Consider the following 22194-nt stretch of genomic DNA (forward strand, 5'->3'; position numbering starts at 1 on the left):
CTCTGCTCCTTTGCAATGCCAGGTCGGTAAAAAACAAGACCCATATCATCCAGGACCTCCTCCTGGATGAAGATGCCAACCTGGCTTGCTTCACAGAGACCTGGCTGGGAGAGGATAGCACTGCCATATGGGCGCAGGCCCTCCCAGCTGGGTACTCTGTCAGTGAGCAGGTGAGGGGAAGTGGGCGGGGGGGGCGGAGTGGCTCTAGTCTATAAGAACCATCTGACCTTGGCCAGGATACCTGTCCGGAACACAGTCCATTTCAAGTGTATGTACCTTAGCCTGAAGACCAGGGATAGTTTGGGGATTTTGCTAGTCTACCGGCCACCCTGTTGTCTAGCAGACTCCCTGACCGAGCTGACACAGCTGGTCTCTGAGCTGTTGTTGGAGACCCCCAGACTCTTAGTTCTGGGGGACTTCAACATCCCGCTCGAGACCAGTTTAACAGGTGCGGCTCGGGAGTTCATGGAGACCATGACAAACATGGGCCTATCCCAATTGGTCAAAGGGCCCACACATTGTGCAGGTCATACACTCGATGCGGTCTTCAGTACGGAACAGGAATATCCGTGGGCGGAGGTGGTAATACCTCCGCATTGTCATGGACGGATCATTTCCTGGTCAAGACGAAACTTAGAGCCAATATCTGCCCCACCGGGGGTGGCGGACCCATTAGAATGGTCCGCCCTCGAAGGTTGATGGAGCCCATTGGATTCCAGACAGCCTTAGAGGGTTTAATGGTTGGGAATGCCGGTGATCCTGTCGATGCTCTGGTCAATACCTGGAACACCGATCTTACCAGGGCTATCAACACGATCGCTCCCAAGCGCCCTTGCTGTCCCGCCCCAAATCGGAGGCCCTGGTTCACGCCAGAGCTGAGGAAGATGAAGCGGTTTGGACGACGGCTAGAGCACAGGTGGCGGAAGACTCGACTCTTATCCGACAGAACTCGCCATAGGAACTTTCTTTGTTCCTATCGGGAGGCAATACGTGCAGTGAAGAGAGCCTTCTCCTCTGCACGTATTGTGTCTGCAGAGTCCCGTCCAGCAGAGCTGTTTAAGGTGGTGAGGGAAATGACGCAGGTGCCCCCTGCGCCAAATCCCTTACTTAACCCGACGACGGCCTTCTGTGACACGTTTAACAACTTCTTTGCAGACAAAATCTCTCAGATAAGAGCCGACCTAGATGCCACCGTTGAAACAGAGTCAACAGGCGAGGCGTCCAGTGACTCCGCCGATGTAGTCATACTGGATCAGCTCCAATCTGTGAGTACTGATGACGTGGACAAGCTGCTTGGTAAGGTGAGGAAGACAACTTGCCCTCTTGACCCTTGCCCATCATGGCTGGCCGTCCAGGGGGGGTATGCATTGATGAGATTCCTCACGGATATCATCGGTGCATCCTTCAAGGAAGGACATGTTCCATCTTGTTTAAAGGAAGCGGCGGTTAGGCCACTCCTGAAAAAACCTTCCCTAGACCCCCTGGATATGAGGAATTATAGGCCAGTGTCATTGCTGCCATTTTTGAGCAAGGTGATCGAGAGGGCGGTTGCCCTTCAGCTCCAAGCTGTCTTGGATGAAACCGATTATCTAGACCCATTTCAAACCGGCTTTAGGACAGGCTTTGGGGTTGAGACTGCCATGGTTGCCTTGACCGACGATTTGCGTCTGAGCATTGACAGGGGGAGTGTGACCCTGTTGGTGCTCTTAGACCTCTCAGCGGCTTTTGATACTATAGATCACGGCATCCTCTTGGACCACCTGAGGGGGATAGGTATCAGGGGCACTGCTTTGCAGTGGTTCCGGTCCTTCCTCTCGGGCAGGTCTCAGAGGGTGCTACTCGGGGACTGTAGCTCCAGTAAGAGGTACCTCACTTGTGGGGTTCCTCAGGGGGCTATTTTGTCCCCGATGTTATTTAACATCTATATGAAGCCGCTGGGTGAGATAATACGGAGTTATGGTGCTGGTTGTTATCAGTACACTGATGACACCCAAATCTATTTCTCCGTATCTCGTTCGTCGGCCTCGAATTCCGATGGCATCTCTTCTCTCAATGAATGTCTTCAGGCGGTAATGGGCTGGATGAGGAAAAACAGATTGAAACTGAATCCAGACAAGACGGAGGTGCTCATGGTAGCGGCCCCGAAACCAAGAATTGGGTTGCAACCTCCAGTCCTGGATGGGGTCACACTCTCCTCCAGCGACTGTGTTCGCAGTCTGGGGGTGCTCCTTGACTCGTCGCTCCTGATGACAAATCAGGTAAATGCGACGGTCAGGAGTGCCTGTTATCAGCTTCGGCTGATACGCCAGCTGCGCCCTTTTCTGGAAGTAAGGGATCTCGAGACGGTTGTGCACGCGCTGGTAACCTCACGCCTTGACTTCTGTAATGCGCTCTACATGGGGCTACCCCTGTGCTTGACTCGGAAATTACAGCTGGTTCAAAATATGGCAGCCAGGCTTGTTTCAGGAACATCTAGGAGGGACCACATTACTCCGGTTTTGAGGTCCCTCCACTGGCTGCCTATCAGCTTCCGGGCCCAGTACAAGGTGTTGGTTATCACCTTTAAAGCCCTAAATGGCTTGGGTCCAAGCTATCTCAGGGACCGCCTCCTCCCGTACAATCCTCCCCGCGCTCTCCGGTCCTCTGGGAGGAACTTACTACAGCCTCTAAAATCTAGGCTTGCGGCGACCTCCCAGAGGGCGTTCTCTGCTGTCGCCCCCAAACTCTGGAACGACCTGCCGGATGAGATCCGTCAGATAACATCATTAGACAGCTTTAAAAAGGCGGTCAAGACGGATCTCTTCCGGCAGGCCTTTCCAGATTAACCATCCCGGCCCAGGTTCCCTGATTCCCTCATTCCTCCCGTGGCCCCATCTTAGTGATGGTTGAGGATCAACAGAGGGATATCAGGGTTTTAGTTTTAGTTTTTAACTGTTGTTTTTATGAATTGATATTGTGTTTTAATATGTTAGACTGTTTAATGCTGTCTTAAGGGGGGGAGGGATAAAGTGTTTTTAATTGTCATATTTTATATTTTACTGTTGTTAACCGCCCGGATTGGTTTGCCAGAGGGCGGTATACAAATAAATATTATTATTATTTTTATTATTAGTCTCTGCAGCAGTTCCCATGGCTAAACAGAAAAGCAGCATTTTAAACTACATCATGGCATGTCTGCTTGGTAGCTGGACAGAAATAAGTGGAAGCAAAGTTTTGCCTTAGATATATTAATTCTTTCTTGCACTTTGCATATATCTGTTCCTTGGCTCCCAATTAAGTTTTGTATCAGCACATGGAAGCTAGATAGGGTCAAATCCTATAACTTATATTTTCATTGTGGAAACAACAGTAGATTTTGGTATTGGTGGGCAGTAGGGCATTTATGTCACAAGATTTGTGCAAAATCCTAACTCCACAATGCCAATGTATCTCTGAGTTAGGATTACACTACTCATTCCATGTAATAAATTATTTTTTTGAAAACAAGGGCAGAACTAAATTACATTTCAAAACCTATGTAGTGACCGAGAACAAAGGCACAAATTTACTGTAATGATGGAACAACATTTTGCTGTTCCTTTTGGAAAATAACATTTAAAGAGCATTTAAAGCAATTTTTACTGAAGTATTGGCAGGATTTTTTAAAAAAAGTTTTATGTCCTTAATCCAGTGCGCCCCCCCCCCCCCCCCCGGGAAAAGTAATAGAAAGTAATGACAGACAAGTTACTTTTAAAATATTGTAATGAGCAACAGCAATAAATTATTAAAAAAAACACTTTTAACAATTTCAAATACTTTAACAAGTCCTGATTTCTATTGCAACACTCAGAAAATTAATCTACAACAAAACATGGATTACCTGTCTGATATGCTGTGGGCCAGTGTAACCAGAGAACTGACTAGTGCTAATTCTTCATATCACATTAAGCAAACCATGGGCCTGAGGTATCATTAGTCAGTTCATCCTTGGTGAGACAGAGTTCTCTTGAATTCCAACTTGCTATGATATCTACATATGTACAATACTGTAACTTGCTCAGTATGTTGCTTTTCCCTCTCTCTACTAGAGAGGAAAATAATTCGATGCTCTCTCCTAAGGTACTGAGTACAGTATGGTTGAAACTCTGTAAGAAACCAGATATTTCATGTTATCCCCCTGTACTGATACTGCTTCAGAAACCCCCAAATGGAAATAGACCATTGTTTACCAAGTTGTTTCCTGTTGTCTTTCAAAGACGTGTCCTTAAGACTGATGAATGGATCGAACACATGTGAGGGCCGTGTTGAACTTTATTACAAAGGAGAATGGGGAACGGTTTGTGGTGATTACTGGGACATGGCCGATGCCCAGGTTGTGTGCAGGCAGCTTGGATGTGGAGAAGCCTTTTCAGCTCCAAGACATGCCCATTTTGGTCAAGGCTCAGGATCTATCCTCCTTGATGATGTGATCTGTAGAGGAAACGAGTCTCACCTGTGGGACTGCAGGAGCCTAGGGTGGCATTCTCATAACTGTGCCCACAGTGAAGATGCCAGTGTCATCTGTACAGGTATTTTCTGATTTTGTTTCCTGCATGTGTCTGTTTATTTATTTATGTTATTGTCTCTCTGATAATATTGTCTCCACAACAATAGCTCTCCATGTGGATTATGTGACATGAAAATAAGAAAACAATACCCAATAAACACAAAGCAATCATCTTCAACACAGGAGAGAAAAATATAGTTGTATAAGGCATCCATTTTCTATCTATAAGCACTTACACTTTCTCATATCTAACAATATTGTATAGGAAACTAATCATTACGGGGCAGTAAACATTAATGGTCAACATCTGCAACTGATAATTCCTGTTGAGCGAGTGATTTAAAGTAAATGCTTCAGCCTGCAAAATGTTGCTGCCATTAACTAGACCAAAGCAGTTGTTTCAAGTAGTTGCTACTAGGTAGTGTGGCAGAGTCCCTACATTGTTAAAGACAGAATTGCATATTTCATGCAATCTGCATTGAATGCCTTAATTTAACCTGTTGTCTTCGGATGACACGGAGGATGATGTCTCATCACCGGAACTGAAATAATTTTCATCTCTCAGTCCAGTTGGCTTCTGTAGGGGAAATAGTAGAGTTCCTTCTTCTTCTTCTTCACCTAAGGCACGAAAATATCCTGGGAGAGTCCTGCTAATTTTTATATTCTTCTTGTACTGAAGCCTCAGTCGCACCTTCCCAGAGGTGGTCTTCTTAAACTCTAGTCAGCAGATCTCTTGATGACAAATAAAATAATGAAATACAACACTAATCAGGAGTCTTATTTCTTAGTGAGAAATGAGAGGGATTTCAGTCTAAACTGGCTGTATGGCCTGTTTCCAGTCCCACTAAGAGGGGAAGGCAAGGTTATGGGTGAATGGTGAATGATGCACCTTGCCTTCAATGGTGGATTTGCCTATATTTGCAAGATGGGGAAGGTTATGACTAATGGTTTCTGCACTGTGTGGGCAACACTACAATTTCATGTTGAGCAACGAAGGATTTGCTTAATTGGTACTCAGTGGATGGGAGATGTAGAGGAGTTGAATATGGAGGAGTCAAGCTTTGAGACAGGAGCCACCCTCTTGATGGATCCTCTCTCCCTCAATGAATTATGTGGAGGTCTATATTTTTTCATTCTCAGTTGAAGAACTGCAGTTAATGCACTGACTTCTCAAACAGGGAAGCAGTAGTCTTTCCCCCCCACCCCATCCCCCAAATTGGTTATTTCCATCTGTAATCCTAAATTGTCAAGTGTTAGCAATATGACCTTCCTATATGCTTTTGTGTCTAGCCATGAACGTTCATTGTTAAATTGTAATTTGGTCCTGGTTATTGGCTTTTATTATTGTTTGCCTGTTATTATTCACAATGTACACTCACTCACTCACTCATGCACACACATAAGCACATTCTGCACACAGATACACACAAATATATGTGTTTATGTGTAAATACACACAAATGCTATCATTAATTCTAATCGGTGGGATTTATATTGTTGACTCACCATTCAACAGTTGAGTCAATTGGTTTATTCTAGTCAAGACTAAACAACGGGGTTAAAACGCACACGCACACACACACGCACACTCAAATATAGTATGATACAGTGCATTTATGTCATAAGTTGCTTTGAGTGTTCATAATGGAAAAGTGGATCTGAAATATTTAGATATTTTAGATACAAAGAAGCAGGACTGGATGTTACCTGTGCTAAAAGTTCTCTTTTTGTGCATAATGCCTGTTCACCAGAGTTTTGCCATCACCAGAGTTCCCATTAGTGTGCTTAAGCAATGCAATCCTGTCACTGTTTTCAACCCTGGGAAGAAGGAGGAAATGATTTTACATTCACATATAGCTTAGCTATAGCCAGCAATAGAAATTCTGGAAGAGCAGGAGTCTTCAGAAAACAGTCCTTGGACTATGTTTTGCTATTTTCTCCCTAGCATTTCTCATACTTTTTCTCTCACATAATTCTCCTTGATGTTCAGAATCTCCCCATCTCTCCTGTCCCAGTTCCTATTTATATATGCTGGATAGTTTATAAATATATTTACTTGCCTTAAACAAAAATGCCTCCAACATATTTATGATGAATTTGCAGGTACAGTATATCTGTTTCTGATACTGCATCAACTACAGATAGTTTGAGAATGTTTGTGATGTGTGTGGTGTATGGATTGTGGCTGTTTGTTTAGTGCTAAGTTATTTATGTACATTTGAGAAATGATGGCTCAATACTGAATCTTCAGAATGAATGAGTGATGCTTGTAAAAACAATAATTGTGGTATCACATGGACAAGGCCATTTTTCAGATACCCCCATCACTTAAGGTACAGAAAACGTCTACTGCTTTGATGACATTTCTTTTCTTGCTTGGCATTTTAAATCTTTATGTTTCTGTTATCCTTTGATAATGCATGTTCATATTGTTTGTGATTTAATATTTTGTTTTGTGTGTTTATTGTAATTTTTATTCAAGCTTGAAAATTGAAGGATTCAGTATACTATAAATAATAATAAAATGGGTGTGTATCCAGTAAATAGTCCAAATTAGAGTAGCTGAGATTGATAAGTGGAATTTACATACCATTTTGTTACTAACTTAATATTCTGGCTGGGAGCACCATTCAGATTTCAGCCACTGATGGTGTTCACCCATCTGTTGAATTGGGCCCAAACTTGGTTTACTTAGGAATTACTTTGTTTACTTAGGAGTGAATCAATGGAATGTATGTGATTGTTGACCTATGAAGCTCTTGTCTGGACTAACAGTTGGATTTAGGCCACAGAAATAAGTGAAATATGATTAAGGAGTTAATCGCATTTTTTTAAAAAGCAACTTACTCCTTCCGCTTTACAGTTGCTTATGGGATACAGCTAGGAATTATTGCATAGAAAATGTTGCTGATGCTGCCGTCCAACTACATCCCACCTAAATCTTGGCTCCCAGCTGTGCTCAGTTGGCCAATTTACAAAGTCAGGAGCTTCCATTTTTGAAAAGTGGTGGGCTAACAGTGGCTGGGAGCCAGGATTTAGGTGGGATGTAGTCAGGCAGGGGTAACAGAGGCATTTTTCCTGTAATAATTCCTGGCTGCATCCTGTAAACGACTGTAAAATGGAAGGAGTAAGTCACTTTTTTTTTAATGTGATAAACTCCTAACTTATGCTCCATTGATTTCAATAGATCTGTTCCAAATATGGCTCAGTCTGGATACAACACAATAAGCTGCTTCTGTTAATATACTTTTGTCAAAGTATTGTGTGAGCAATCTAAATGCAATCAGTTTGCAATATCTTCTTTTTTTTTTGTCAATAGCATCAAAAGTTGTGATTAGTGTTTTGCTAATGATTTAAATAAAATATCAAATTACTGCACCTGGAATTTCAGAGAATCAAGAAGTACTTTTCATCCACTCTGTTTTGATAGAGACTAAAGAATTTATTTTTCTTTCTTTTGTCCCTATGTTGACAGGAAAATAATGGCTGGAGGGAATAAATGAATGAATGAAATTTTATTTCTAGACCGCTATTCCTTGCAGATCACAGCGGTTTACAAAAACATCATCAAAACCAATACAAAGTGACGACCCATAGCCCAACAATACAAAAACCCACCCATACCATTTAAAAACAATACAAAAATTCTAAAAACAATCCATACAATCATTCAATCTAAAACCAAATTAAAAACCTATATAACAAATTAGCTGGATTGAACAAAATGCACAGGGGAGAGAAAGAATAACATCAAGGCACATGGGGGAAGGCTTGACGGAAAAGAAAGGTCTTCAGATTCTTCCTAAAAAGATCTAGAGAGGTTGCTGAGCGGAGCTCGTCGGGCAAAGAGTTCCAGGTCTGGGGGGCCATGATGGAAAATGCCCTTTGTGACGAAGACACAAACCTTGCCTTGGGAACTCTTAATAGATCTTTTTCAGCCCGATCTGAGAGTGCGGGGCGGGCTGTATGGGGAAAGGCGGTCCTCCAAATACCCTGGAAGGTTTATACTTCTGTGTTGGTCCTAATCTGGCTCTCTCCCCCACCACTTAAAAACAGAAAAGGGAAAATTGGATTCAGTCACTTGCCATGTAGGCATAATTTATCCTTTAGCTATCATTTTGAATATAGGAACGGTGACTGGAGTGCCCTCTTGAGGTTGTAAAGTCAGCACTATAAGAGTATATGGGAAGTCATTCTTGGCTTCTGACTATTTAATTCCCTTCTCCTCAAGGTTTTTCAAAAGCCTGACCATTATTACATGGTCACCCTTCTAAGCCTATTGCTAATTTCACACATTTGAAATGGAATGTGCTGTAATCTGATTTTTTAAAAAAAAGATAGATGGCCATACACTTGTTAGAAGAATACATAGTCAAATACCTTTAAGTCCCAAATCTAGTGCTTCTTACATTGTTGGAAGTTTATATTTTGGAACAGGTGTAAGTCCCAGAGAATCCAGTGACTCTGCATAAATCTAAAATGCAGCTGTGACATCCTGTCATCATGGCAGTCACTTTACTACTGTATCACAGTGTAATAAGCCACTTCTGGACAGTAGTGTATATTTATTTTGCTAAGATCACCTATTGTTAGAGAAGTAAGGAAAGATGTTTGTTCACCAAAAAAGTTTATTTAAGTATCAAGTGTATTTCTAAACCACCAGAAGGTAGAACATGAAATAACCAGATAACATTCAACCATATGATTTGATATAAGCTTGGGTTGAATAAACTGCTGATGTGCATTTCTTCACTCATTATTTTATATTTTATATTTGGATATAAAACCGATTAACAATAATTAATAATAATAATTAATTAATAATAATTAATCTATTTTAAAAGAAACTCTGATGCTCAAGCCCAGGGGCATTTTGAAAGAAGAAACAGTCCATCAGGAATGGATGGTTAAGCTCCACCTCATTCCCCACCCCCAGTTTTACTCACAATTCCATCCTTCAGTGATGCATATTGACAGAAGAAAATGCAGACAAGTTTTTTGTGTGCCCGATTGTTCATTGTATCATGCATACAAGTATTTGAAATGGAAAGTTTGGCTCTCAGCCTCACCCATTTTTTTGGATCTATGATCTGTGAAGGAGTAATATGACTGCTACCTCTCCATGTGATTGCACTTGACCCCCAATTTAATTGATCAGTACAGCATTTACAGATGGGTTGATTTAAAAAAATCTTTGTATGTGTTTGCATTACTATTACCATGTCTTAGAGTATTATCTTTTGCTTTGCAGAATCTCATGCTTGTGGTGGTGAACTTCTATGGCCAACAGGATCATTCAGTTCTCCCTTCTATCCTCAACATTATCCAGACAATGCCAATTGCATATGGACAATAAGAACTTGGAGTGGTTTCCAAATCAATCTCACATTTTCAAATATTGAGTAAGTAGAAAAAGGAGCCTTTCTCTAGCAAAACATCTTTTAATTAATTAATTAAAGTTCTACACTACCTTTCCTACAGTAAACTCAAGGCAGAATATACAGTTCTCCTCTTTCTCCCTTTGCCTGATAGAAATGATCACTTCGTCCTCCAATAATCATTACCATTTCTTCATCTAGTTCCCATTACAGCTTCATTTGAGGTTACTGGATTACAAGCTGGGACCACGGATCTTTTAATATGGGCTACTAATGAAGCAGGGCAACTGAGACATGTTTTTCCTTGACTGTACTTTCTATGCTACTCACTTATTCCATGGAGGTGGTTGGGGGCAATGTCTGCTTTAGCCTCTTTGCTCCACCAAGGAAACTCCCAATTTTAGAAGAACTACTATGATGGGCGTTTGTCCCCTGGGTTTATCCCCATGGACCGAATGTGAACAAGCATTTACTCAATTGAGGAGAATGTCTAAAGCTCCCATGGAGTTTTCAGGATAATGATGTCTTTGTGATTGCTCCTCCCTTCATCTCTGACTCATTCTAGTCACTTGTGTGGTTGTCAGAGTTTGAATGTGTTAAGCTGCTTGTTTCCGTGAAGGTTGGTCCTTAATAGCTTCAGAAATGCCCCCCTTCATGGCCACCAGGCTCATTCAGTTCTCCCTTCTATACTCAAAATTAACCAGAGAACATAACCTGGATTGGTTCTTAGATGCACACTGATCTCATCTATAAAAATGAGCTGAGCTGAGCTGAGAGGTGCACAAAGTGCAGCCTGTGGACTGCAAGCAGCCTTTCGGACCCCAAAGGATGGGCCTTGAAATTTCAGAGCCCCTAAACTCTCCTTTTCAAAAGAAATCACACCAATCTTTGGACTTTTTTGCCCCCAAAACAGTTAAACTGGTCCCCAAAACCATTGAAAATGTGGCAGTTTACTTCTCCCACACTCCAGAGCACTTCAGTGTCCCTCCCCTAAGAAAAGAGCCCCAAAACCAACCAAAATGGTAGCTGAAAGTGATGTGACTTCTGGTATGCATAACAGTGCAGCCTGCTGAGGGGAAATTCTTCTGCCCCCTCCACACTTGCCTTTCCCTGCTTAGGACCATGTGTATAAATGTGCATAAAGTTTCCTTTGCCTTCCCTGATTTTTGGTGTCTATGTGAGACGTGAGAGACTGCTACACCTTGCCATCAGTGGCAGCTGGTTTGCTCACATCTGTGGCACAGTGCTTCCATGTTTCCAAACGTGTAACAAGCTATCCAGTTGTTGAACCATTCCCTTCCAAATGGTTTCAGTTCCTCTAAACATCAGCAGAAATCCAGAGTGCATTTACCATGTCATTCCCTTGACATGTAAACCACCTGCTGCAACTACCTGCCATTAGGTAAGAGTTAGAAGCTGCTTCCCCAGGTGGACATCTTGGGTGCTATTACAGGGAACACAAATTAGTTATTTACTTTTATTACTGCTCAGTTTTTGGTGCCAAGGCTGGGAAGAGGTGATTTTTGTGCCCAAAGTGCCAAAATAACTTGGCTGGTCTTGTGCAGCATAAACCTTAACACAAATGTGTAGAAGGTATGATTTGCTGATATATCAAACAAACAACAAACAGCTTCATTTATATGCAGCTTCATACTGAACTAACAGTGTCTAAGCAGTTTACAACTGTAAGCTATATCTTGGGAACCAAAATGTCTTGGACTGACCCTGGCCCTGAGACCATTCTGGGACTTGTGCTGGAGCCCTGTAGGTGATGTATTAGCAGGAATGAAACGTTCCACTGTTGCACTGCAAAGGCTTCAATCTCTGCCCATTAAAAGAAATATCTATAACATGCGGTGGCCCCTCATATTTATTCATACCACAGCACATTGTATGGCCCACTGTCACACAAAATACCTGCCATAAGTAAGCAGTCTACTCAGTTTCAGTCTTGAATTGCATGATCACACCAGTTTTGTTTTCTTTTTTAATCTCAGTACAGAATGTTCATTTGATTATGTTGAAATATATGATGGCTACTACAATTCGCGCCTCCTTGGCAGCTTTTGCTCTGGATCCTTCCGAACATTTCTTTCCACATCCAATGTCCTCACTGTGCGGTTTCACAGTGATTTCTCAGTAACACGTGGGGGGTTTCAAGCCTTCTACTCTACATTTCGGGGCTCATTTGGTGAGTACAGACACACAAACACACAGAGAGATTGACTTTGGATTTTGAACACTTAGGCGGGTTATAGACTGCCCATTTGGGGCGGTCTGGACCCGCCCCTTTCCCCGGAGTATCGGGGCCTCAGTGGTTAGAACGGCAGCCGCTGAGGCCCCGATCCGCCACTTTTTAGGCTGCGGGGAAGCAGCAAAACGCCGCTTCCCCGCAGCCTGAAAAGGGGTGTCCCTGGGGCTTCAAGCCCCAAGGACACCCCGCGGCGGCGGGGAGAAGAGAAAGGGGCCGCTTGGCCCTTTTCTCTTTTAGTCCGCTGGGCGCAGCCGTCTGAAGGCTGCGCCCAGCGGACTAAACCAGGAAGGAGCTCCAAAACGGAGCTCCTTCCTGCTCTGTGTTCAGGGTGCACTAAGCGCCCTGGTGCAGAGCAAGGACGTCATGTCCGCGCCGCCCCGTCTAGAGGCGGTGCGGCCGTGACGTCCTCACGGCGGCGGCCGTATGGAAGGGCCGCCGCCGTTTAGTGTGTGATGGAAGCACCGCCCTTTTGTAACCCTAGTGCGTGCTCGTCACGCACTAAACTGCAGGTCTGTAACCGGCCTTAGTTCAGCTAAGCATGGTGTAGCAATCTGAGTGCTGGACTACAACTCTGGACAACAGGGGTCGAGACCAGGGTTCAATTCCCGCTTGGTCATGAAACCTACTGGGTGACCTTATTCAAGTCATATGTTCTCACCTTCAGGGGAAGGCTATGGCAAACCCCCTTTGAACAAATCTTGCCAAGAAAACTTCACGATAGGTTTGCCTTAGAGTCACCATAAGTTGGAACTGACTTGAAGGCTCACAACACACACAATCACATTTGTAATATTACAATCATGTCTGTATATCTGGATGACAAATTGCCAGGGGATGGAAGACATCATTCAGCAGATTCAACTTCAGTAGGCTGCTGACTGGCACTGGTTCAGATAATTTTGCTCTGGTGCCACATCAAGCTACACATCCCAGAATTCCATCACATTGAACCATGGCAGTTAAAGTGGTGTCAAACCCAATTATTCCTGGATGAGGCCTTGGTTTTCTTTCCTCAGGCAGGCGAAGACCTTTTTATTTAGGCAGGGGTAGAAGAGTGTCTGAAAATGGTGTGCTGTGCTTTTATCTTTTGTATGATGTTTCAAATGTGTTTTAAGGTTTTAAAATAGAACTGTTTGTTTATTTTTTAAGCCTCTCTGAAATAAGATTATAGTTGAGCTAGGTATTAATTTATTGTATGCTGCTTTGGGTCCCTTGTTGGGAGGAAGGCAGAGTATAAATTAAATAATCAAACAAATAAATGGCTCTTTGTGGTACCCAATTGCCATACCACCATCCACTGTTTTTGTTTTTATTTTTTATTTTTGTTTTCCAAAATTTGTTTATATTTACTAAAAATGATCCTCAGACCATTTTAGGCCCAGGAGAGCCCTTTTTAAAACCAGGATATACATTGTACTTTGACATCAGGTTCACTTCCTTGTTTTAAAATGGCCTCTTCTATACTTGAAAACAAGGGGAAGGAGATAAAAGCATTTTTAATTCTTTTTTTAAAAAAAATAAATAAACTTTATTCCCAAAAATATTATTTGCAGTTGGAGGTCCTTTGGGGTCGGAAATTGCCTTGTATCCACAGGTACTCCACAGGCCACACTTTGCCCATCTCACCTTTATGTTATAATATCCCTTTAAAACTGGGGACTAATTACTTTTAAAATTCTACCTGATTGACTTGAATTCAGGCTTGTGAACTAACAACATGCTTTTGGTTTTGTTTTGTTTTTCCCAAGGTCTCCGATTGGTGAATGGACTGAATGGCTGTGAGGGCCGTGTTGAAATTGAACACATCAATTCAACGTGGGGGACAGTTTGTGATGATTCATGGGACTTAAATGATGCAGATGTGGTATGCAGGCAGCTTGGATGTGGAGAAGCCATCAGAGCTCCAGGATCAGCATATTTTGGTCAAGGCTCTGGTCCCATTCTCCTTGATGATGTTAGATGTAGTGGTAATGAACCGTACCTTTGGATATGCCCTAGTAATGGCTGGGGAGTCCATAACTGTGGTCACCATGAAGACGCCAGTGTCATTTGTTCAGGTACTTTCTGATTTTGTTGTATACATCTTTTACATTTTTGTATTTGTATTTGGTTGCTTTGACTTTACAGGGTGCACATTTAACCTTATTTTTCCTTGGTCTCTCCTACCACCAGCTTATGAATGTGCTAAATAATTCTCTTTAAGAGAGTCTCCAACAATATCCTTATTATATTAGTGAAGTTGTGCATCCCTAACAATAAATAATGGCAGTATTTGTTTTCCAGGTCCAGGTACAAAAGGAAAGGGAACAAAGAAAATGAGTGTTGTTCAAAACATCTGGAGAACAAAAGTTTTGGAACCACTCATCTAGAACTTTGCTAAACATTTTCATGATGGGGAGGAGACATTTGTTTTCATCACGAAAATGTTTAGCAAAGGTCCGGATGACTGGTTCCCAGACTTTGGTTCTCCAGATGTTTTGGATTTCAGCTCCCATAATTCCTGACTGCTGGCCAAGCTGGCTAAGGCTTCTGGGAGTCCATAACACTTGGAGGACCAAAGTTTGGGAATCAAGATTTCTCTCCATGCTAGTAGTAAATGGTAATCTGTCTTTCCATTGCTTGCTAGCTCACTCACCTTCCATTATTATCTTAAAGGAATTTCTGCCCCTTTCTCTAGGAGCGCATCTACACTGTAGAAATAGTGTACTTTAACTGCCATGCAGCTACATCACTTAAAGTGGTGCTGAACTGCATTATTTCTACAGTGTAGATGCATCTTAAGTGCCAATATGGAAGCTGATTGGTCTGCAGTAGCAGGAATACCAATCCACTTTATCAGCTCACTTGTTTTCTGTGCTGGATCAAAAAGAAAGGCTTTATCTTTTTTGTACAAAGCATGAAAGTTAATGAGAGAGAGGATGTAACAAAGGCCTGCCATCATTTTGACGTACAAATGGAAGTGGCTCCCTGAGAGGAGATAACTCCAGTTTTATTGAACTCTAGCCCACTATCTTTTCCTTCAGTCCATAAAATACCGTGACAGCATCAAGTTACAGAATACACCAGTCATGACTGGGCAGCAGATATGAGACTTCTATTCCGATGCACATGCAGGATATGAAGCACTTTTCTGTGTTAATGAGATTAGTATCACAGGGGTCACTCTATTTCTCTGACAGACATGCAGGTAACTTTGTCTTTAAAAGAAAAGCACTCTTAGGAGGGTCATCTTTCTAAGCAAAACATAATCATGTGTAATTTTTACACTCTTTTGACCTTCATGGACTTAGCTAAAGATTGATATTTATCTCAACCCAGAGACTGTGTGGACACTCAAAAGATTTTTTAATAGTGCACTTTTATTTATTTATTATATTTATTTGTATCCCACTCTTTTACCAGAACTGGGACTCAGAGCAGCTCACAACATTAAAAAAGTACAATTAAAAATGTAGAAAAAAGTACATTAAAAAGGAATTAAATTACTACAATATTACAACAGATTGTTATTAACAGTATAAAACACATTTTAAAAAGATAAAATTCTGTATATAACAGAAACTGTATCGAAATGTTTTGAAATGGTACAACATCCCAGCCTGTCCTTATAGCAATTCCTTAGAAGCCTGTGTGAACAGGTAGGTCTTAACCTGTCAGTGGAAGGCCTTCAAGGAGGGAGCCATTCTGACCTCCCTGGGCAGGGAGTTCCAGAGTCTAGAGGCAGCCACCGAGAAGGCCCTCTTGCATCCCCACCAACTGTGTTTGTGCTGGTGTTGGGAAGGTGAAAAGGGCCTCTCCAGAGGATCTCAGTCCAGGCCAGTTCATATAAGGAGATATGGTCTGCCAAATAGTGTGGACCTGAGCCATATAGGGCATTGTAGGTAATAACCAGCACCTTGAATTGTGCCCAGAAACAAACTGGCAGCCAATGAAGCTGTTTCAGCAGGGGCATTGTGTGGTCTCTGTAATCTGCCCCTGTTAGCAGCCTGGCAGCAGCTCTTTGAACCAACTGAATTTTTCGAACACTCTTCAAAAGCAGCCCCATGTAGAGCCCATTACAGTAGTCCAAATGGGATGTAACCAAGGCATGTACCACCATGACCAAATCTGGCATCTCAAGGAATGGGCTCAGCTGGTGCACAAGTTTTAAATGTGCAAAAGCACTCCTGGTCACAGCAGAGACCTGGGCCTCCAAGTTCAAAGCTGAGTCCAACAGTACCCCCAAACTGCAAACCTGTATCTTCAGGGGGAGTGTGACCCCATCTAACACAGGCTGGATCTCTATTCCCCGATTTGCCTTCTTACTGACCAGGAGCACCTCTGTCTTGTCTGAATTAAGTTTCAACTTGTTTGCCCTCATCCAGTCCATTACTGATAACAGACAATGGTTTAGGACCAGGAGAGCCTCCTTGGATTGAGGTTGGAAGGAGTGGTAGAGTTGAGTGTCGTCTGCATATTAGTGACACCGCATCCCAAAACTCTGGACAACCTTTCCCAGTGGTTTCATGTATATGTCAAATAGCATAGGGGACAGCACAGAACCACAAGGAACCCCACAGGCTAATGGCCAGGGGATAGAGCAGGAGTCCCCCAGCACCATCTTCTGAGCTCGCCCTTCCAGGAATTCCCAGTCCCATCCCAGAGAGGCAGCCCAGAAGGATGCCATGGTTAATGGTATTGAAAGGTGCTGAAAGGTCAAGGAGAACCAAAAGGGACACTCTCCCCCTGTCCAGTTCCCTGTGAAGGTCATCCACCAAATTGACCAAGGCTGTCTCTGTTCCATATCCAGGCCTGAAGTCAGATTGAAATGGATCTAGATAATCCGTTTCAGCCAGTAACCCCTGGAGTTGGGAAGCCACCACACTTTGGTAATGCATGCTATGTAAACAGGTGCAATCAAATCATGAAATGTTTTGGGGAAGTACTAAAGGTTTTCTTTCTTTTTAAAAAAATTTCAGGTGCACTCACTACAACTAGAGGTAAGAGCCCATTTAATGAAATTGATTAGTTATTCAGTAATACTTTGGACAATGGGGCCCAATTCAGAAGAGGACTTTTGTCATCTACTCTCCAATGAAAATAATTATTTTTCTCTGTGGCTTGCTGTGATATATGTCACCATGATTTAAAACCAAAAAGCAGGCTTTTCCTATCTCCTCCAGAACTATAGTTCTGAATCCCCAAATGAGATTTTGCCTCTGATATGAACTTAGAAATTGTAGTTGATGACGTATTTGGGAAAATCTTTCAGATATAATTCTTTTGTGGATTTTATTGTATTTTGCTACATTGCTAACATGGCTACTCCTAATATGTTTCTTTATACCACTTTATTTTTACTCCTTTTTATTATAGTGTGGATGTTTTACACACACATACACACACATACCTCTCTGCCTGAATTTTTTTTAACTTACATATTTTGTTTTGTATTTGCAGCGCCTCCTCGTCCACCATTTACAGGTAATTGGAACATGTTTGCAAAAGATGTGAAGATATTAAAGTTGTGAATAGCTTAGAGAGGAATAAGATATGACACAATAGCCATCTTTAAATATCTTAAGGCAGGGGTAGGCAACTTTTTTGAGCTGGGGGCCGGGTTGCTGTCCCTCAGACAACTGGGGGGCTGAACTCAAAATGGTGCCCAGAGTGGCACGGAAGCTGCTGCGAGGGCGGCAATCGGCAGCAGGACTGGGCTGGGGCCGGTCCCAAGGCCTCGCCGGGCCAGATCTGGCCCGCGGGCCATAGGTTGCCGACCCCTGTCTTAAGGCATGTGATGTAGAAGATAGGGGCAAGTTTATTTTCCACTGCTCCAAACACAGAACACAAACCAATAGATTCAAATTACAAAAAGAAAGGAAGGAAGGAAGGAAGGAAGCAAGGAAAAAGGAAAAAGAAAAGAAAGGAAAGGAAAGAGAGAGATATCACCTAAACATTAGGAAGAACTTTTTTTACTGCAAGAGCTGTTCAAGAATGGAATAGACTGCCTTGAAAGATGGTGACTTCTCTTTCTCTGCAAGTTTTTAAAGAGAGCTTGGATGGCTATCTCTCAGGAGTGCTTTAGTGCACTGGGAGTCAAATGGTTCCTTTTTGTTGCATTTTTGCTGTGGAGATTTCATTGAAACAGCACAAACTGACGGCATTAGTTTAGAAGTCTGGAAAATGGGGATGTGTTTCTCCATCTGATAGCCATTTAGAAAAAGAACCACTAGTACGTAAACCTCCCTCGTTTTCCTAAGAGTCACATTGAAAAATAGCCAGAAGGAAACTCCTTCTGTTAAAATATATGTTACCCTGTTTTCAGATCAGCCCTACTGAATAACATGGACAGGTATACAATGTACAAAGTAGAAATTATGTCATTAAAAGTTCATAGGTGAGTTCTTAATTTTCAGTATTGTAGTGAAACAATGTCACTGGAACACACCAAAAGTTCTTATTTTTTCTTCTGTTGGCAAAGTGCTGAAACATAGATCAGCAGCAGTGGTGTAGGTCTATGTTGTAGTTATACTTCAGACTTGTTGATTTGAAGGACATGTAGACCATAGAGTCAATGGTCATAGTTGTAGTCATAAACCATAGACTCATAGGTCATAGATGGGCCACCCAGGGAATTTATAATCTTGGTTTTATCTTAATGACTTCCTCAGCAACAATGTTACAGCCAAATGCAGACATGATGCTTGTATCAATGTAGCATCATGCTCAAACATTTTGGCGTGCAATGGAATGGCAAGATGAAACAGAGACTAACACTGTTATGCAATAATGTTCCTATATCAGGTTGTTTTTTTTTGGTTGGTTCATTGTTGTGCTCATATCAGTCCTACCTGTAGATTTTTGCCATGGTGGATGTGATCCATTGGTAGCTTTGCACACAGAGAAAACATTTCTGTTCATTCCGGCCAAGACTGTTGCTTTCTGCTGATCCTCACCCCCTCTGTGCCATATCTAAACCCTGCTTTCCATCTATGTAACACAGAAGTGTAGAGGCTTGGTAGAAGAATTCATCCTGCCCACCCAGTTTGCTTTGTACATGTATACCATCTCTTTGGGGGTTAGCTGCAAGACTGAGAGGCAGATCTCCTTACCACAATGACAGTGTGTATATATTAAATGATATACATGGACAAATTACCCTGAATTCCTCCGTGGCTCACTGTATTCTCTTTACATGATACAGGGCCAAACCCCCATATTGAGTGTAGACTGTCTTCATGACACATGCACCCTATTGAGGGCTCCTCACCTTAACTCACATTTAAATAATTCACCTTTTGTTGTGAGTTTTCAGCACTCTTCACAGTGGTAGTGGCTGCTACCTTTACACATGATCCCTGCAAGGTGCCCAGTGCTGCCAATGTGGGTGACAGTTGCTCTCAGGTCAGAACTAGGAATCCAGTATCAATAAAATGACTGAGCACCTTGTTCTGACCTTGGTACCAGTGCTGGATGACAAATGGGGAACGCATGGGAAGGCAGCCTCCCATTGTTTGCTGCAAGCATTGAAAACCCACAGCAAAAGAGAGCAGGTAAGGGAGGAATCAGGGGAGAATTCAGGGCCAGAATATTGCAGGGGCACTTCAGAATATTCCAGGAAGTGTAGACATGCCTTAAAAGTCATTTTTTCCTATTGAATGTTCACAAATGCAAATGGAATGGTACTAAAGATTTTTCTTTGTTTTTCAGATACAGTCAGAACCACAGGTAATGAGCAGTTTAATAAAAGTTTTTGTGTTGTAGTTTGTTTGTTTTCTAAAAAATATCCCAGAAATACAAAAATATTGCTGCTTTGTTAGGCAAAAGGCATTAGGATTAGAATCATTTTGGAGTTGATTAACCCACTGGATAAATAAATCATTAGTCAGAATTCCATTAGTATCTTACACATGAGTTATTTTTTAAAAAGTGGTTGGATGTTTTGTTTGGCATGGAACATCTGTATTCAGTTTATGTTATCCAAAGCAGAGTGGAGAACGCAGATCTGTTGTGCATGCAGAGAAAATTTGGTTTGCACTTGGGTATTTGCTCATTTGCACATTGTTGTCATTCAACATAATGGTTCCATAGCACAATCAGCATGTAACTGAACATGCAGAGATATAATCATGGTTAAGTCATTCTCCAATTCTTCACCCTTCCAATTCTTAGATATAACCTGTCATATGGTAGATAGGGCTCCAGGCTCCCTCTACCTTTAATGAGAGAGTACTTTATACATTCTATCTTGTAAATTGCCTGTAAATTGTTTATTCTTGAAATATTGGTACATTTAGATGATGATGATGATGATGAGATTTTGTCTAGAAATTGAAGCAGTATCAAAGAATGCTGTGACTTTTCATCTAATTTACCTTGAAATCAGCCATGTTGTATCACAGTCTCCTGCATAAGGTTGGCTGCAATTCTGAGTACCCGAGTGAATCTGTTCATAGAATCATAGAATCATCAGGAACTCCCAATCAAAGTATTCCCGACAGATGGCCATCCAGCCTCTGTTTAAAGACCTCCAAGGAAAGGGACTCCACTACACTCCGAGGGAGTGTGTTCCACTGTCGAACAGCCCTGACTGTCAGGAAGTTCTTTGTAATGTTGAGATGGAATCTCTTTTCCTGCAGTTTGCATCCACTGCTCTAGGTCCTAGTCTCTGGAGCAGCAGAAAACAAGTGTGTTCCCTCCTCAATATGACATCCCTTCAAGTATTTAAACAGGGTTATCGTATCACCTCTTAACCTTCTCCAGGCTAAAACATCCCCAACTCTCTAAAGAGTTACTCATAGGGCATGGTTTCCAGACTCTTCACCATCTTAGTTGCCCTCCTTTGGACACGCTCCAGTTTCTCCACATCCTTTTTGAATTGTGGTGCCCAGAACTGGACACAGTATTCCAGATGAGGCCTGGCCAAAACAGAATAGAGTAGCACTATTACTTCCCTTGATCGAGACACTATACTTTTATTGATGCAGCCTAAAATTGCATTGGCCTTTTTAGCTGCCGCATCGCACTGCTGACTCATGTTCAACTTTTGATCTACTTGGATTCCTAAATTGCTTTCACATGTAGTCTTGTTCAGCCAGGTGTCCCCCATTCTATATCTGTGCATTTCATTTTTCCACCCTAAGTGCAGTACCTTACATTTCTCCCTGTTGAAGTTCATTTTGATAGCTGTGGCCCAGCTTTCTAGTCTATTCAGGTCATTTTGAATTTTAATCCTGTTCTCTGAGGTATTAGCTACTCCCCCTAGTTTGGTGTCCTCTGAAAATTTGATAATGCCCCCAATTTTGTCCTCCAAGTCATTGATAAAGATGTTGAATAGCACTGGGCCCAGGACAGACCCCTGTGGGACTCCACTGGTCACTTCTCTCCAGGATGCAAAGGAGCCATTGTTGAGCACCCTTTGGCTTCGGTCAGTCAACCAATTACAAATCCATGTAACAGTTACTTTATCTAGCCCACATTCTACACGCTGGTTTGCAAGAATGACATGGGGAACCCTGTCAAAAGCCTTACTGAAATCAAGATATACTATATCCACAGCATTCCCTTCATCTACCAAGCTGGTAATTTTATCAGAAAAAGAGATCAGGTTTGTCTGGCATGACTTCTTTCTCTGAAACCCATGTTGATTTCTTGTGATTATGGAATTGCCATCTAGATGTTCACAGACTCTCTGTTTAATGATCTCCTCTAGAATATTTCCTGGTATAGATGTCAGACTAACTGGATGATAATTGTTGGGATCCTTTTTTTCCCCCTTTTTGAAGATGGGGGACAATGTTTGCCCTCCTCCAGTCTGCTGGGATTTCTCCTGTTCTCCAGGAGTTCTCAAAGACTATTGCCAATGCTTCCGATATTATATTTGCCAGTTCTTTTAATATCCTTGGATGTAGTTCATCTGGTCCTGGAAGCTTATATTCATTTAGGTTAACCAGGTATTCCTGTACTATCTCTTTACTTATTCTGTGCTGAAATTCCTCTATTCTGTCCTATGCTCCATTGTCCTCAGGTTGAGCACCCTTTGCCTTTTCTGAGAAGAC

At 42.2% G+C, this 22194-nt stretch overlaps 1 protein-coding gene across 1 annotated transcript in view; it reads left to right on the plus strand.

Annotated features, from left to right (window-relative positions):
- Nucleotides 1-22194, plus strand: part of LOC149318586 (scavenger receptor cysteine-rich domain-containing protein DMBT1-like) — a 247983-nt gene that overhangs the window by 18637 nt on the left and 207152 nt on the right. Inside the window, exons 7-10 of the mRNA XM_089508336.1 lie at nt 4236-4547; nt 13906-14214; nt 17597-17620; nt 19847-19864. Coding sequence (XP_089364462.1) covers nt 4236-4547; nt 13906-14214; nt 17597-17620; nt 19847-19864 — 663 coding nt within the window. The remainder of the gene's footprint in view (nt 1-4235; nt 4548-13905; nt 14215-17596; nt 17621-19846; nt 19865-22194) is intronic.

Source organism: Sceloporus occidentalis, unplaced genomic scaffold (assembly GCF_023333645.1).
Source record: "Sceloporus occidentalis isolate IW3139 unplaced genomic scaffold, rSceOcc1.0.p SCAF_2, whole genome shotgun sequence".
NCBI lineage: Eukaryota > Metazoa > Chordata > Lepidosauria > Squamata > Phrynosomatidae > Sceloporus > Sceloporus occidentalis.